Source organism: Cinclus cinclus, chromosome 5 (assembly GCF_963662255.1).
Source record: "Cinclus cinclus chromosome 5, bCinCin1.1, whole genome shotgun sequence".
NCBI lineage: Eukaryota > Metazoa > Chordata > Aves > Passeriformes > Cinclidae > Cinclus > Cinclus cinclus.
In genome coordinates, this window is record NC_085050.1 from 5,765,360 (window position 1) to 5,783,114 (window position 17,755).

Here is a 17,755-nt window from a genome sequence, read left to right on the forward strand (position 1 = left end):
CCTGCTGTTTAAGTCTCCTGTTTAAACCTCAACTAGAGCTTGGCAGTACAAAGCTCAGCTTTCTTCTAGGACCTGAAGAGTTAAAACTCAAATTTACTTCTTTCAAGGAGCAAGAATGCAAGAATTCACTGATAAAGATTTATTAATTTGTACAGCATTAAAAAAAACAAAAACAAAAACAAAAAACATTTATGAGTACAGGATATGTACAAAAGTCCTGTCAGAGCACATTCTGTCCTGGATTTCTGCCCTGGTAGGTTTCGTGTCAGAGCTGCTCTGCTGTAGTTCTAGAACACCAGGTGTGTCTACCAGAAAGGCAAACTTTGGTTCAACAACAGTTTTTGCTCAAAGATTATCAGAATACAGCCAGCTTTAATGTCAGCCATTTATTAGAGACAGTCTCCACCTGTACAAAGTGTAAATGAACATCTTGAACTTCTACACTCCAACACCTGACCCAAAACACTGAAAGGATGAGGAATAAGACAGGTGCTGAGTATTGCATTACTTGTGTGTTCAGATTCAGAGTAAACTTGGTATTTAAATAGTTCAGCAAAGTCATATGGAAAGGAATTGCATGTGGTGCAGGGTCGAGTGACAGGAGGCCCACGAGAAGTCTTGCTCAAGCTGTGGAAGTCTTGTGCCTGCCTGAGCAGCCTCCAGGATGCACAGCATCCCTCTCCCTGCAGCCCTCCACCCTCAGTGATGCTGCTGAGCAGCAGCCAGCTCTTGCAGAGGTGCTGGGGAGGAGACCTGGGGAGCCCATGCTGTGTTCCACATTACCAAGAAGATTTAACAGCTTTCAGCTGGCACATGAGGATGGTGTCTTGCCAAGCAGGTCCCATATCAGAACACTGAGCGTTCAGCAGTGCTGCAGCACCTCTCAGACGCCATTCCTTCAGTAAATTCCACTGCTCCCAAAGCCTCCTGGTACAGCAATGGTTGCTCCCAGTTTCCCAAGAGGAAGGTAAGAGGGACAGCTACTCACGGTCACTGTCACTGTCACTATCGCTGCTGTCACCATCCCACTTGATACTCTCCAGTGCCTTCCTGTGACAGCAAACAGATCAGTCATCAGCCACTTGCTGTGACTTCTGCTTGAAAAGAGAGATCCCAAAACACCAGGCAAACACAGAGAACATTATGGGATGTCTAATGCCTACTGTCCTCAAAGTGCACCCAGCACTTGGTGGAAACACATCCTTTTGGAAAAGCCAACTCCTTCAGTTCCCCTCCAAGTGGTGAGCCAGCTGTCAGGGGTGCTGGGCTTGTATTTATTCCCTTGGAGCACACCTGGCTCCAAACTGTGGTCCCTCAAGCTCTGATCACACGTGAGGATCATCTGGGCTTGGCCACACCAGGGCAGTGAGAGGTGACCACAAGCCTCAGAACCTGGCAGCCACATGCAGGGCCATCCTGTACCAAGCCTCTGCTTTTACTGGGCTGCAGTACTGTCTTCACAGGCAGCCAGACCCACCTAGAAATGATTCTGGGGAAGAAAGGCAATAGACAGCAGGACTGAGCAGTGGATAAGGCAACCCCACCATGCAAAATTTCCTTCCCTCGTAGGTGGAATGGACACAGCATGGAATCAGAAACTGAGGGACTATTTCAGTCCCGCAGTCAACACACTACCTCATCATTCTGAATCCAGTTGTCTGCTCCCTTGTCAGAGAAGGCTTTCCAAAGGCACTGCCCCCTCCAGGACCCTGTCTACTCTACCCCTTCAGCAGTAACATGAAATATTCCAACTTACTTCTGTGTTTCAGAGAGTTCAAATTCCTCCTCTATTCTGCTTTTCAGCCTTTGAGATGACATCAGCCCAAGGGATGCTGCCAGCTTTACCATCTTAATTGCTTCATCTGGGCAATTGGTTTGCTTAGCACAGTTCAAGAACTCATCCATCACCTTGTCACTGCAAAGGCAAAGGGTGACTGTTCTCAGGGTCACAGCAGAGGTGTCCATTAACTTACAACCCATGCTTTATAAAGAGAGAGAGACAGAAGGTGACATTTTTACATCAACCAGTCTATCTCTGCTCCTGCCAGGCTCTTCCCCTCTGGTACAGAGGGAAGTCTGTGTGGTAAGTTCGGGAGCTCCTGTCCCAGCTGAGAGCAGGCACAGAGTGCCACTAGGTGTGCAGCCTTTGCTACCACACACCCTCACGGTGTTCACTGGGACAAGCTCCAACTTTATTTTAAAAAAACCCACACCCAAAAAAACCCCATTACTATTCCTTACAAGCTGTGTTGTACTTCAAACAATTCCCTCCTCCAGAATCCCGAAACAAGCAAGCCGGTGTAGCTTAACAGGGAACCACCTAAGACTTAGCATTTGACTTGATAAACTTGTCTTCAGGAATGGAGGCACCTCTGAAACACCTGTGCTTGGTTAAGAGCATGCTAGAATATTTCTGAGCACGTGGGAAACCAGATGTTTGGGAGTCCTGCTCCGACTCATTTGCACTGCTGAGTTCATCAGTGGTACTGCTCTCCATGGCCCAGAGCTTCAGAGACCAACTACTTCACTCCCTCCCACTTTGCACTTCCAACACCTTTTGAGACAAAGAGCTCTTGGAATATTTCCACTGGATAAATGAACAGTCATGCTCAGAGGGACAGACACACATTCATGTTCTGGAAGTAAACGGACCACTACTATCAGTTACAGCTGGAGATGGGACTACCTGACCTTTAAAAAAGTCCCTTCCATCCCAAACTATTCCTTCATCCTGTAACAGAAAATCAGGATCTCAGCCAAAGCAGAGACTCAGTAACTGAAGAACCTAAAAATACTTACGTGGGAATCCTACTGATTTTCTGGAAGTGCTCCATCATATTCCTATTCAAAAGAAAACAAATTAATAATTTAAAACCCCCACGTAACAGCGACAGATATTCAACCTCTTGGATAAGCCTCCACTGAAACACAGGTAAGCTCAAATTGATGAAACAATCTTCCCCATGGATCCCATGATCTATCCTTGCAAATGCAATCTCTACCGGCTAACTTCACTGATTAGTTTAACACAAAGTATCTTAAACTCTGCAGAAAATTATAAGCATAGCTGGTGGCAACTTTTCATTTAAAATACTACATATTTTTACATTTTAAAATACTCCTTTGTTTCAAATTAATCACTATCCTTGGAACATTTGTATTTAACAGAAAATAGTTCAGAACCTTAAACTGGAGGCTAGATATGTTAATCTGTATTTCAGGCTCAGAGCATGTAGGATAGTAAATTCCAGCTATTAACAGTTCTAAAAATAGCCTATTTAGAGTTTTAATTAAGGCTGCTACTAATTAAAAAATTAAACTAATTAATCTCTTTATCAGTTTGAATTCCAAAGAGTTCTAAAATCAGAAAATGGTGAGCACTCAGAGAAGTGACTGTCACAACACACCTTGCCATAAGCAACTGTACAAAGTCCTACACCAGATACTACATTAGTATCTAAACCATTTTTGAAAAGAAAAAAACCCATCACATTCATTGCAGGCCTTATCCCCTTCCTTTGTCTGCACTGGCATTCCAAGGCATCGGTCATTAGTTTTTGCTTTTTGTGACTAAGCCTTGAATTGCAGTGCCAGCCAGCCCAGAGCACGGAGAGCCCACACGTACCAGGCATCCTGGGTCCTCCCAGCCCTGGAAAACAGCACCACAGCATGGCCCAGAGCACTCCCTGTCCACTCCAACGGGAGCTGCCCCAGCCCAGCAGGCTCATGGACAGCTTTGATTTCTTCAGCACACTTGGCAAATGCCAGCTGAATCTGTGAAAACATTGTGCTATGAAGAAAAAAACCTCTGACGTTAACAAAAGCTTTTCAGTGCAATTTCTCCTGCAGCTCCTAAAGGTTTGCTCCGTATGTGATTTAAATTTGTGAACTAACAGTTCCTAAGGGAGACAAATCTGTCAGGACATCTGTCCCCACTAGGCAAGCTCCAAGGTGGTTTTGCAGGGACAGCTGTATCTGCCTTCCACACCCCTCAGCTTGAGAAAGCAATTTCTGCAATGAAATCCTTGGCAAAAATCCCCGAGTTCTGCCATGTGATTCCCTAGAGATATGGCTGGTTGGGCTGCTTCTCCAAACCCTGATAAGAAGGGATCCTGCTCTGTTAGTTTCAGGTTTCTTTATAGGTTGAAGGCAATCCAAAGGGTTTAGCAGGCCTGGATAAGCTCACATGGATCTGGAAATCCACAGTGGGCAGATGCTCTGGAACTAGATCTCTAAGAATGACCAAGATTACAGCATTTACCTTCAGTCTGGGGAGACACCACTACTCTTCACTGAGCTTATGTGCTGGTTTCGGCTGGGAGAGAGTGAAATTTCTTCATAGTTTCTTCTTTCTTACTATGGGGCCGTGTTTTATATTTAAGATGGAAAGTATGTTGATAACACAGTATTTTTGTTATTGCTGGGCAGTGCTTAAAGAACATCAAGGCTCCCCCACCAGGAAGTGGGCTGAGGGTGCACAAGGATTTGGGAGGGGACACCTCTGGGATAGCTGACCCTAAATGATCCATGGGGTATTTCACACCATAGGATGTCAGGCTCAGCAGATAAAGCTGGGGAAAGGAGGAACGGGGGATACATTTGCAGTGATGGTTGACTTCCCAAGTAACTGTTATACACGAGCTTTCCAAGAGCCTGGCTTTCCTAGGGATGGCTGAGCACCTGCCTATGATGGGAAATGTTAACTGAGCTTGAGTTTTGTCCTTTTACTGTCCCAGTCCCCTCCATCTCACAGGGGAGGAGCAAGCAAGCAGCTGTGTGTGGGCTCAGCTGTTCATGGGCATCATCAGCTTCCTTACCTCACTGGGGTGCTGGTCCCTGCTCATCAAACACAAGAACTCTTCCAACAGGTCTTGTCTCCTGCTAAACCCCAGCTGTTTCACATCTGTTTAGAGAGGCAGTAGTTGGTAGGTGTCACCAGTACCCCATTCCCAAATCCTGGCAATATGGTTAGCACAATTTAACAAGGCAGAGCCTGTGTGACTGAGCAGGTCACATTTAGCTCCCTTTCTTTCTCCTCATTATCAGATCCTATGCACCAAATACATGAACTAATCTGATTTCTTCTTCCCTTCCCTGCTGGTCTCATGATTTCTGGGTGACAGCCCAACTACTCCCCCTGATAAAGGCCTTCAAGGTCCCCAGCACTGACCAACCTGGTGGTGGTGATGACCCTGTCCCGGAACAGGGAGGGAACAACACATAGAACACTGCCTGTACCATCAATTACCAATCCTCAGGGGGAACATGGACCTGAACTGCTGCTGGACAGTGAGGCCCACAAACCCCCACAGCCAGAACCCTCCACCACTGTCTGATGAGGACCAAGGAGTGATTTGTATTCTTTTTTATTTTCTGGGGGCCTAGATGAAACCTTAACCAAGGATTTGCAGAGGGTACAGGTGATTTGATACAACAGGCAAGCACTGCACCTTATCATGGCTACTCCAAGCAATGGGAAGTTTCCAAACTAGCTCCAACTTTGCACTGCTCCTGGCACATATCAGGCAAACTGCCAATGAAGCCATATGGCCATCACTGACCTTCCCAAACTGAAGGGATCACTTCCAGCTGGTTGGCTGCATCCAACGCTTGAAGGAGATCCAATATATTTTTAGGACTTGGATAGAAGAGCTGATGAAGGAAGAGAATAATTTCAGTCACTTGTGACTGCTCTGTTTCTACATGCACAAGATCTGCAGCTCTTACCCTGGCGCACACTTACTGAAGATGACATTTCTTTGTACCACTTCAACACCACCTCAATTTGTTCCATCATGCACAACAACGAAAAGAATTTTGACCTAGTGAGAAAAAAAATGTCCTAATTCAGTGATGATTAGAGCAAGCAAACCATACAGAAGTACCAGCAAATGATGGTGTGCTGATCAGATTTGCACTGCAGATCAAGGACATTTCACTGATTGCAACACTCCATGCAATCAGAAAAGCAGCAGTGTTTCTTACATCTTAACGCTGACACCAGATTATTGGCAGAACTCATTAGACCAACATGTTTTAAAATATATTAAAAAAAAAAGGGCAATCTTCGTGCCTGATGCCAGTTTTATGATAGCTGAATCTGTCTCAAATGCAACTTTTGGATATAAAAACTGAACTAAATTAACCTTGTTACTTGTGCAAGTTCACAATGCAAGCCTGAGTCCTTAATCCAGAGCACTGACTAAGCAAACATCCCTACACTAAAACATTATGCTGTTTTGGAGTTACCTCCAAAGCTGCCATCCAGGGCACACAACAGAATGGTAAAATCCATAACTGGTTATTCTAGTTGTTGGATGGTGTTGATATACTGATGCTCTAAGACACTGATTTTCAGTTCAAAGGCCATAAACTAAAAATAAATCCTAAGCTATCACTGCTCTTATGAAGGATCGAATTCCCAAACTGGACAAAGAATAACCAACCAGCTGGTGTCTGAATCCTAGTTTGTACTGAAGCTGACAACGACACACAAGGTGCTCAATATAACCTGCACTTCACTCACCAATAGCCATTTAACCGATCCACATCCAAGAATTTCCAGTTGTCCCCCTTCTCCAGTGCCTTATTTAACTGATAGGCAAGCTTGATATCCTTAAGATCACAGCACTGCAATAAACCAGTCAGATTTGAAAGCTGTTACCAAATATAACTCACAAGACTCACAGAGGTACATGCAGGTATCACAGGCATGCAATTAGGGAGGAGTCAAGCAAAGAACTGCAGAATTGTGGCAGAAAGTTACAGGAAATTATAAGCACTGATGAAAATGGGAGATATTAAAAGCTAAAGCCTATATGACAGGATGTAAACTCTCAGGCAATTTTCCAACAGCTGGAGGGGCTCAAAGGAATTCTGATGGCAGGGAAGAGGCACTTACCACTTGCATGGCGGTAATAAAAAAGTCAGCTGAAAGGGAGCAAATAAGAGACTGTTAATTTCAAGCTTCCAGGGAGACATAAAACAGCTCATTAACCCACCCTCCCTGAGGATGCATGAAGTATGTTCAATTAGAAACTCTATCTGTAGCTCAGTTTGACAATAGAGCAGAGTTCTTCAGCTTCTTGGTAGTCTTTGGTGTGGCATGAGTTGGGCCGTTTATTTTTTTTTTTTTGTATACACTTCTAGCAACAACTTAGAGCACAGAAATAAACAGTTTAAAACACCTAGCAGGACAGAAGCAAAGGAAGAAGGGGTAAAACATTCTGACTATTTCCAGGAATCCTTACAAAGACAAAAAAGAAAGCTGATAAAGAGTGGCTTTCAACACTTCATTAACACTATGCCGCCTGCAGACCTTTCTTGGCCAAACCCATCTTCAGATGGAAGCTGCATCTGCTTCCAAACTTACAGAAAGGCTTATGAACTTCGCAGGGCAGGATATACCCCTCCTACCCACACTCTGGTTTCCCATGAAGCTTCATTTAATGAAATTTTTTTAACAGGATTAGGAAAAACTAAAATAGGAAAACACCACACCTACAATAAAAAAACCTGTCATTCACCTGATGTGCATCATTTAATGAAACTGCTCCTCCTTAAACTGATCTTGGAAATAACCCCAGGATCTTTTATCACATGGACTTAAAACACTCATTCACACAAGCTACACACCTACAGAACCTTTCATACAGAAGCCAGTGCAGCAATGAACAGCACAATTCCCAGCACTGGAATTTGCCCTTTGTTTCCAGAAATATCAGAAGGGACTGAGAGAAGCAAGCTGCATGCATTTATCCTATCTGAGTAAAATACTTGAGATTCACAGGTACCTTTTCACCCAAGCTTGGAGTCCTTACCATCGTCAGGATCCTGGGCAGTGAAACTTCGCTTTTCAACCTCATTTAGCACCTCAGAGATGATGTCTGATGACTGAGCATCAGCTGTGGGACAAAGGGACAATCAACATCAGTTGTACCAAGCATTTTCTGAGTGAAGAGCATCAGTCTGCAAATACAATATGAAACTGGGAACAAGCAACATCATTTTAAACAAATGTAATTTCTGTGGTGCTCCACACCACCTGCAATTTATTTTGCTCTAAAATTTGCCCTGCTATTGCCAGATTTCCACAGCACAGCAGGGCAGATTCAGAAGGATACAGTGCTTTCTAGCAAGGAATCAAACAGGCCTGGAAGTTTGTCTGTTAGAAGGCTGCACTGGAAAAAGCAAAGCATTTTGTAAACAAACAGAATTTTACAAGAGGGAAAAAACAAACAAAACAAAACCAAAACAAATCCCCAAACCCAGAGAGACTCCAAAGGAATTCCTTTCTGTTTCTTAAAACACAATGACTGCAGGTACAGCTACTCTGCCTATTCTCTTCCTGTAGCCAAAAGTCTGTGGTCATGGGATCTTAAAGAGCTGGGTTCCTGCCTTCTAACACAGCTATTTTCCATGACAGCTCCTACTGCAGAGAACTGCTGCAGGAAAACAAACTCCCTGTGCAATTTCATCCCTGTCAGTGGCTCAATATGCAATCACACACTGTGGTCAGATCCAGCCTCCACAGTGACTGAGCAGATTTGCTCCCTGTATGAGGTTATCCCATTTTTTCACTCAAGCACAATCAGGCAGCACAGGGAACACTAAGATCACACCCATTATGAGTGAACTACCTTCACCCATCACATGTGAAAAGCACCAAAGCAGCTGCTACACAAGGCAAAGGCAAGCTGATAGCACACATACCACCTTTGTAAAACATGGCCAGGAGATGATCATAGGATGCAAGGCTGGGCTCTGGAAAGCAAAAACATTGCAATTACTGAAACATTCCTGGCTGAGCTTTGTGCCACTGCTCTAATTCAGTCTGCTCCTCCAGTCACGCAGCAAGTTTACTCTTATATGTCTCCCTGCCCTAATGCTGGGCCAGACCTCACATACACCTGGGAGAGGAGATATCCAACACTGGGCCACCAGTTGGAGCATCCTATTTCTATGGGGGAGCAGTCAACCTTCCCTGCTCTAAACTAAAATCAAAAATACTTCATAGCTAGTTTCCCTTCTGCTCATGAATGTAATGTTTAATGTAACATGTATCAACAAGCATGTTACTGGGGCAAAACAGAGCTCACAGGACATCAAATAAATTCTGCAGATATTCTGTTTCTGCAATATTTATTTGGAAGAACAAACTATCATCTAGATCAAAAGCTTTTTTTTCTGTAGAGATGCAGATCTATAGACCTGAACTGGCTTGGATGGCTTGCGAAGTACATCTCCCCTGGAATGAGGGAATCACCACCATGTTGTGTGGTGCTGAACTCTTAAGTCAACTGTTCTGTTCTGGAGGTGGCACTGGAATATCATAATCATTTAAAAACACATATAATAAATACTCTGCTACTCTTACCTATATCAAGTGCTTCCATTTCCTTTAATACCAATAAAGACATAGCTCTGCCCACACCACCGCATCTTCTCAGGCTCTTCAGTACAGAATTAAAAGTCAGCAGAGTTGGTTGCACTTTCTGCTGAGCCATGTGAGTCAGGAATTCCTTAAAACAAAAGCCCCAAATCCTTAATGCTTCATACTGGATCACAGTTCACAGTTCAGCTTTCAGGTGGGTTATACATACATTTCCTCAACCTAATTCTTCTCACCCCCTTCAAGTCAATAACTCTGCTTTAACTGATGATTTATTAAAGGAGTATAGTTTCATTTTTAATGACCAAAACCCAAGGCTACATTACATCAAAATAAATCTTGGACAATTGTATCTGGAACAAAATGGAAAAAAATTTAGTTATATAATGTTTTTCCTTACTGATGTGTCATTAAAATCCAAAATACTGTCTCTGTCATAACGCCATAAATTAAAATGCAATGAGTTTTTATCTAAAATTGTTCATTTATTTTATCTCCCATCAGTAATTTCCCCAATTACTTTCTGTCCAGGCAGCTCCTGGATCAGGTATTGTTCACACAAGGCAAATCACTCTGCAAAAGCAAGGTTGGATTTCTCACATCTGCCACACCTTCATAGTTACCTTTTCTGTTTAAACTACTGTACTTCCTTTACTCCAGGGATCAGTATCTGGGGACGAAGTTCTTGCTTTTGGTCTTCCAACAATTGCAAAATTTTTACTAATAAGACAGACTCTTCTTAGAAGGGCCCACACTCTTACCACTTCCCCACCTCTTTTGCTCTACCCTCCTTACCTTGGCTAATTCCCATCTTTCTGCAAACCTCTCCTTTAGATATGGGACTGCTCTGATCAGCGCATTGAAGGTGTGCACATCAGCTGGAAAATGTAAGATAATCCATTTAAAATGACAATTTATACCCTACAGGAAACAATTTGTTCTAGCATGGCTCAGTTTCTGGCAAAGTCTCATGCAAACCTGTTTCCAGTGAGCCAGCCACATGCCAGCTGTACTGGAATTACCAGTTTGCATTCAGCTCCCATGATCCAGCTGAGGTCCGTACCCCTGCGCCAATCATCACTGCCATGAACAAACACCCCTGTGCCCAACAGGGGCTTTCTGTACTCAGGAGACCACCAAGTACAACCAGGAGACACTCACCCTTGTGCCTTTCATTCAGCAAGTCTATGTACATGTCATAAGCTTTAGAGTAAGCCCCATGCTGCAAAAACAAAAATAAACAATCTCTGATTATGTGAGATCTCACAAACTGAAAAAATCCCCCAGAACTGAAGAATAATTTTACCTTCACCATCCCACAAATCATCGTGCAATAGGAGTGTGCATTCCTCTCTGGCATTATCTTAAATATCCTTTCAGCATGGTTGTTCTCCCTAGAACCAATGAACAAGATAAATGTTAACCAAATAAAAGATACTCTTAGGAGGAGTCAACATGTAGAACAAAATAAAGGCTGTTCCCCTGAAGACTGACATTCACATATCACACTTGGGATACTTGAAGGTAGTCTACAATCACCTACTAGATTTCCATGAACACTTTAAAGTACCAGCAAACAGCTTTATTTAACAAGTAACACCTGTGAGTATGGGCTACTAAAGGACTTTGGTTTGTTCAATAACAATAAAAGTGCAAAACCCACGGAATATGGGAATGTAGACAACATCTTCTGTACCTCCATCTGGGGCCAGATGACTGTGAATCTCTTTGGAACTGCCTCTTTGGAGCTTTCTGTTCTGAAGCATTCACCTGGAGAGATTTTTGCAAAAATAACTCTCAGGGTTAAATTATGATTTAACATCAAATGACATGATTTGCTAACAAAACTGAAGTTCAGCAGCATGGACCAAGGGTGCTTTTTAATGGGTTACATTAAAATAATTTCTATCATAACATTCAGGAAGCAATCAATAAATTGACAATAATATTTATGTTATTAAGCATATTAACAGTTTTACACAAACTACTAGTTGCTACTAGGTCAGTCATGGGTTTTTATAACAGAAGTATCTCATGGGAATGTTGTCTGCATCTGATCCACCTCATGGCATCTCCCACACAGACAGTACAAAAATCTCGATGTCACTTTGATATACTCCCACTATGTATAAAATAAATAGAGATCAACAAGTTTTCCATACCCCTGGTTCTTCCAAATCCTCTTTTTCTTCCTGCTCTTTTTCAGGAGTAGGTTCACCACCTCCATAGAAGCATAATAAATCTAAAAGGCTGTTTGTGGTCTCCAGAGATACAGGGGTACCTTTAGAAAATTAGAATTTATAATGGTCAGAGAAAGTGAAGAGCTCACTGCTCTACAGCCATCACAACACTGCTTTGCTCTCTTCCAACTCAAAGACATTCTCTAGCAAGTCCCTAAACCTGCATGTGACACCAGTACTGCCACAAACCCACTCATCACAGGAGACAATTTTAACACTCAAGTAGAGTATGTTTTTCTACTGGAGACACTGGAAGGGTGGAGTTTTCCTGATCAAGTAGAACGAAGTGACAGCCAACAGCCAGAATTGTGATGCAGCACAAGCCCAACACAGCATCTGAAATTTCTGGTGCTTTTCATAACTCTTCCCAGGATACACCCTCCTGTGGAGAACACTTCACATGTTTCACTTTCTATGAAATTCTCAAAATCAACAAAAGTATTTAATCTGCTTCCTCTTCAAGAAGTCATTTGTTCTCCTTATCACCAAAGTAACATGTCTCACAAGCAGTGGCTAAGATTCTCCAGTAATTTAGAGAACCACTTCACCAGACCAGAGTCAGTTGTAAAAGGAGCAACAGAGTCACACAATTGTCTCCACAGTCTGTGCCAGCCACTGAAGTATTTTTGGCATAATTTAAGTAGAACTCCACCACAGACCCTGGCAGGTGACCACATACCTGCCTGTAGAAGCTGATCAAACATGTCCACAGACTCTTTCACCATTCTGAGGTGGATGCGCTCCCTTAGAGCTTCCTCACTCACTCCTTCAGTCTGAGGTTTGAGACTCTCGGGCATCAGGCACTAAAAGCAAACAGTGGAAGTCAGTCATAAGCTCAAACCCCCTCTAAATATTCCACTCTTCACCCAGTACACTGCTTACAGCCCAACAACACCAGTCTTTTTGGCGATGAAGAAACACACACATCCTCACCCCTCACTTTTGTGCCAGGAAGCAACATCTAAACAGTGCTGCTTTTCTTACTTTTATCTCAGGAACCTGATATGATACTGAACTCCCAAGGAAAAATGTAAACTACAAAAACATAATGGAAATACAGAACTGTGTTCATACTATTTGCAAAACAGTTTAAAAGTTATCATTTTATCTTAGTTTTGGACCAGTCTGACAGTTGATTTCACTGACAAAGCAGAAATACAATGAAAAGAAAAAGCAGAAAGCTTACTGGTACATTGGGCTCTGCAAAAGTCTTGTCAAAATACTGAGGAAAGTTCTTTATGATGTATTTTGCAGCATTTCTCCCAGACTCCTTTGACAAGGAATACAGACGCTAAATCGAAATGAAAGAGAACAAGATGAAGAAATACACAAATTGCAAGGCTGATAGTGAAGAACAACATTTTCTTTAACAATGATGCAATCAAATTAAACTCATGCATAATTTTAAACTTAGTAAAATCACAGGCAAAATTCCAGGTAAACATTCTGGTACTTGTGCCAGTATAAGAATCCCTATTCTTTAAATGCCATCATATTCTACTTCTTGTTACTTAGTCAAGGGACACAGTTCAGTCGTCTGAAATGCTGCACTACTACCCCAAGCTCAAAAACATCTCATTTTAGAGAAAATTCTGAAAGCAATCTGATACTTTGTTTTCTTTTGTAATCAAAACCAGGCTTCAATTAGGTAAGAGTATTTACAGCCTAGACAAAGGTAGGAGGGAAGCTATGGAGGATGTGAAAGGAAATACCTACAGCACTAGCTGCATTTCTTGGCATCAGGAAAGGGTCATCCTGGAACATGTAATGAGCAGCAGTAGGATCCTGTAGAAAGAAGAGCCCAGCATTGAAAAATTTATAGTTATGTGACAGGCACAACACACTGCCTCATGGAATTTAAGGCACAATGAATTCTTCCATCATAACCACCACCAATACACAGTTTACAGAAGATCCCCTTGCTGAAAAAGGCTTAGCCTCTTTGGAAAAAAAAGTTTAAAAAATATTTTCATTTTACACACACACACACTTGCAGGCTAACATGGTGAAAAAAAAGGGTCCTTCCTATAACATATCAAGCAGTAAGTGCCTTGTAAAGCAAGTAGGATCCCAAGTGTAGCAGTCTTGGAAAGCTGACGGGACTTGGTGGGTTTTGATTCAATTCCCAGAATTCAAAATAGACAGAATTTAAGAACAGCATCACAGCATTTCCAGGTTTTGTCCAGCTAGAGCAGACGCTCATTGTACTTTTTAAAGCCTTTCTAGACTGAGACTGGGAAGGACATTCTGGACTGGGAAGCTAAACTGGTGAAAGAACTTCCTCCTTATGTTAGTGAAAGCCTTACCAAAGCACTGCAGCTTTCTCTGGTAACTGCAGCTCTCTCTGCACATGAATGAGGCTTTAAAAACACAGCAAAACACCCTGAGCCAAAGAGAAAACTCTGATGTGAAAGTCTCACCTTTCATTTATGGCCAAAGTAGAAATTAAAGGACTCCTGAGCACAAGGGTATTGCACAAAATGGACAACCTGACCCACGTCCATGATCCACAGAACCACTCACCCTGTTCACAGTAGAAGCCAAGGTCTGGAGCACTGCGAGCTTATCCCTGAACACAAAGGAGTTTGATTAATACACAGTTGCAGACTTCAAATGTTGCTTGTTTGGAGAACAAACCCAGGATTATTCTGACTCAAAATGATTTTTCAGTTCTAGGAAATAATGCTTTTGCTGCACTTATAAAATAGCACTTCTCACAAAGAAAGGGAAAATGCAAAAATGGTCTCAGGACTTTAACAACTCCAGGAAAAAAGAGATCTTGAGGAAAACCAGAAGAGCATTTGTGTTTACAGCTATTACTTATGCTCTTATAATACATTATCACAAAAGATCATAGGGAAGAGATACAGAAATAATCCCTTGGAATGCTGCTCCTAGAGCATCTAGGAAGGATAAATACATTAAGTCCCTATTCACAACATAATTTTGCAAGTAAAAATAAATTAAACCAAAAACAGGTATCTCAAGATTCCTGCACCTGTGGATCTTCAAGACTTGGTTGCTTCAAGCAAACAAGGAAAAGCCAATGAAAGTGTTCAGGTGAAGATGGCCTTACTTTAGGTTTACATGCAGATATCATTTGACCATAAACTTTGTTTCTGCTGTACAGTCATGCAATTCCATCTTAAGTGCTCCCAACAAGAGAGGTTTTGTTCAGTTGTGTGATTTCTAAGCAGGATTTATTCAGTCAGCTATCAATAACCAAGTTTTATTTTGCTGGAAGAAACACATTCACACGCAAACATCCAAGTGAACTTGGTTTCACAGATTTTTAGCAAATGGGATCTTTTACAAAAAAAAATAAAACTATGCTTAAAAATGCAGTTGTTGTATTTTTAAAAGAAATGTCAGGAATGCAGTGTACATAATCTGCACAGAGAGTAAGAGTCAAAAATACTCACAGAGCTCCAAATCAGCAGGAAAACCACTAGCAGGACATTGCATCAAGGGATACAGGAACCTCAGAGTTCTTATTCAAATCTGGTGGACAGACTACATTTACCTGTCTAACACAGATTTTCTCAAGCCAGTATTCCAAAAGTAAACACTCACCATGTTTTCCTTCGGGGAAGCACAATTTCTTGAGTTACTGTGAGAAACAATATTAAAATGGTCATTACAAACAGATGCCCAAAGAAAATTTTCACCTTACAGGTGTAGCAAGGTGGGGTCAATCTCTTCTCCCAAGCAGCAGCTGACAGGACAAGAGCAAATGGCCTCAAGTTGCACCAGGTGAAGTTTAGATCAGATATTAGGAAAAGAATTTCTTCACTGAAAGGCTTATCAAGCACTGGAGTGGTGGAGCCACCATCCCTGGAGGGATTTAAGACATGGCAATGTGGCACTCAGGGATGTGCTTTAGAGGTGCCTGGGCAGTGCTGGACTCTGTTAATTCAGAGGTTTTTTCCAATTCAAGCAATTCTATAACTCCACAAAAATTGATGAGTTAATCTGATCCAGCTGAAAGTACTAAAACAAGGATTTTAAAACCACAGTCTAATGTAGGCTCATGAAGCTGGTACAATTCAGTTCAGAACAACTCAGTTCTCTGGGAGAATGGAGCTGATTGGTGATGAGGTAAGGAATCAAGTTAATCAGGAAATTTATGTACAATGAAGACAGGGAGAAAGAAAATCTGAGGATGGGAAAGAGTGTTTCCATCATCTTCATCTCCTGACATACTGTGTTGTTTGGAGATTAAAAAATAAATGCAAGGAACCAGTAATGAAGACATCTTACCTTGTGAATTGTCCACAGTCTTCTCAAGAGCACTACTACTCGAAGAGCTCCTATAAAACAAGCAGGGGTTTGAATTTATGGCAGTCACATTAACACAGCAAAAGTAGAATTAACAGCTCAGAATTAACTGAAACATTAGAGGGAACTGGAGTGCATCAGAGTAACTGGCAATATTACACTAACTACAAATTATTACCATAAAACTTATATTTGATATTTCTCTTAAGGCTCTTATTTCAAGAGATAAGAGATTGTACGTGAAACATCATACTACAAAAAATGTGTGATTACTTAATATTGTGATATAACATTTTAAAAGTAGTTTTCATGAACTGGCGCATCTTAGAAATAAAATCACAGACATAAATGAGAAAAGACACTTCATGCTTTAGAGACAGGATCCTGCTGAAAACAGCACTTAAAAAAATAATTTAGACACGAGTAATGTTCAGAAGGAGAAAATCCTGAGTAATGGTGCAGGTGAATCAGCCCTGGTGAGTTCCAGATGTCTCTTCAGAGGTGCAGAAGCTCCTCACGAAACCACAGCTGCAGCATACACAGACACATGGACTCACTCTGCTGAGTACCACAAAACAGCTGCTTTGTGCTCACTCAAAACACTGCTTCAAGACTTTCTCACCACTGCTCCTCACATTTTACTGCTTTTCATACAAACTAAGGATTTCATTAAAATATTTTTACTCGTTTTGCTCATAAAGCAACCTAACAGTAAACCTTTACTGCATCTCTGGCCTTCAGTGCTCCACAGTGAGGGAGAGGCTAAGGTGCAATCACAGCTCTGTGCTTCACCACGGCACTGCACAATTCTAGCTGCTCCTGGGAAGTCTCAACAACTGAGCGAGTATGATTTTGCCATCCCAAAAATGAGAAAGTGGGACCTTTTCATGTGAGAACCATTGCATAGAATCAAAGAATAGTAAGGTGTTGGAAGGGACCTTTTTAAGATATTTTTCCACCTCTGCTGCTACAGGCAGGGACACCTTTCACTAGACCAGGTTGGCTCCAAGCCCCATCCAATCTGCCCTCGAACACTTCGCTGAGCAACCTGTGACAGTGTTTCACCACCCCTACAATAAAAAAACCATCTTCCCAATATCTAATCTAGATTTCTCCTTTTTCGATCTGGACTCGCTATCACCACAATTCCTGACGAAAGGTCTCTCTCTGGCTTCTTGCTAGAAGACTCCTTTCAGATACTAGAAGACACTAATGGGGTCTCCATGCAAAATTCCCTTCTCCAGACCGAACAGCTCCAGCTTCCTCAGCCTTCGCAGCGGAAGCGCTCCTCTGCTTTTTCGTGAGACTCAGCTCTAGGGACCACTTAAACGCTCAAACTCTCTCCCGGGGAGGCTCCGAGACGCCCAAAACGCCCAAATAAGGGAAGATCTCGGGGAAAGGCGCCCAAAAGTGGCTAAGAGCCCCAGAAAGGAGCTCCCTCCTGCCACGCCGCCCCGACCACGCCGAGACCACCGCACACGGGCACCGCGCCTGCGCAGCCTGGCCCTCCTCCCTCCCCACACACACAGCGCTGCCCGCCCGTCGACTCCTCCCCGGTGCCGCTGCCACCGGCACGCGGCGTTTCCCTCCAGGCGGACCCTCACCGGTAGCCGTCCCGTCCTCCCGGGAGGCGGCACCGCCGGCCCAGGCCCAGCCACAGCGCCCGCTGCCAGCAGCCACCCGCGACCCGCCGCGCCGCCATGCCCAGCCCGCGCGCTGTCCTCTGGGAAGGCGGGCGACACCACTCCTCCAGCGGGGGGGGGGGGGGAGGGGGCGGTACTGCCCCTCCGCGGCGGTGGTACGGCCCGGCCCCGCCATCCCCACCCCCCCGCCGCCAGGACCGCGT

The 17,755-nt window shown here is 43.1% G+C and overlaps 1 protein-coding gene and 1 non-coding gene across 2 annotated transcripts; both read right to left on the bottom strand.

The window, feature by feature from the left end:
• Positions 1–121: 121 nt before the first annotated feature.
• On the bottom strand, positions 122–17,611 carry PTCD3 (pentatricopeptide repeat domain 3). The gene is made up of 24 exons (XM_062494104.1): positions 17,514–17,611; positions 15,892–15,941; positions 15,205–15,241; positions 14,155–14,200; positions 13,348–13,416; positions 12,818–12,922; positions 12,311–12,434; positions 11,554–11,672; positions 11,088–11,161; positions 10,698–10,785; positions 10,553–10,613; positions 10,187–10,269; positions 9,377–9,521; positions 8,713–8,763; positions 7,821–7,904; positions 6,902–6,930; positions 6,527–6,630; positions 5,744–5,822; positions 5,562–5,652; positions 4,818–4,903; positions 3,626–3,774; positions 2,800–2,841; positions 1,757–1,915; positions 122–1,050 (listed from the first exon to the last, which is right to left on the bottom strand). Exons 1-24 carry the CDS (start codon positions 17,609–17,611, stop codon positions 981–983), a joined length of 2,043 nt encoding a protein of 680 aa, XP_062350088.1. The 3' UTR covers positions 122–980.
• On the bottom strand, positions 10,337–10,478 carry LOC134044755 (small nucleolar RNA SNORD94). Its single transcript, XR_009933264.1, has one exon. It is a non-coding gene; the product is annotated as a small nucleolar RNA SNORD94 (small nucleolar RNA).
• Positions 17,612–17,755: the final 144 nt, after the last annotated feature.

Excerpts from the sequence above, each read along its gene's own strand:
- PTCD3 (XM_062494104.1), bottom strand. The coding sequence starts at position 17,611 with ATGGCGGCGCGGCGGGTCGCGGGTGGCTGCTGGCAGCGGGCGCTGTGG. Across the intron at positions 11,162-11,553 it reads AGGATTTGGAAGAACCAGGG|GTGAATGCTTCAGAACAGAA; the intron begins GTATGGAAAACT and ends AAATCTCTCCAG. Across the intron at positions 3,775-4,817 it reads GGGACCAGCACCCCAGTGAG|ATTCAGCTGGCATTTGCCAA; the intron begins GTAAGGAAGCTG and ends ATGTTTTCACAG.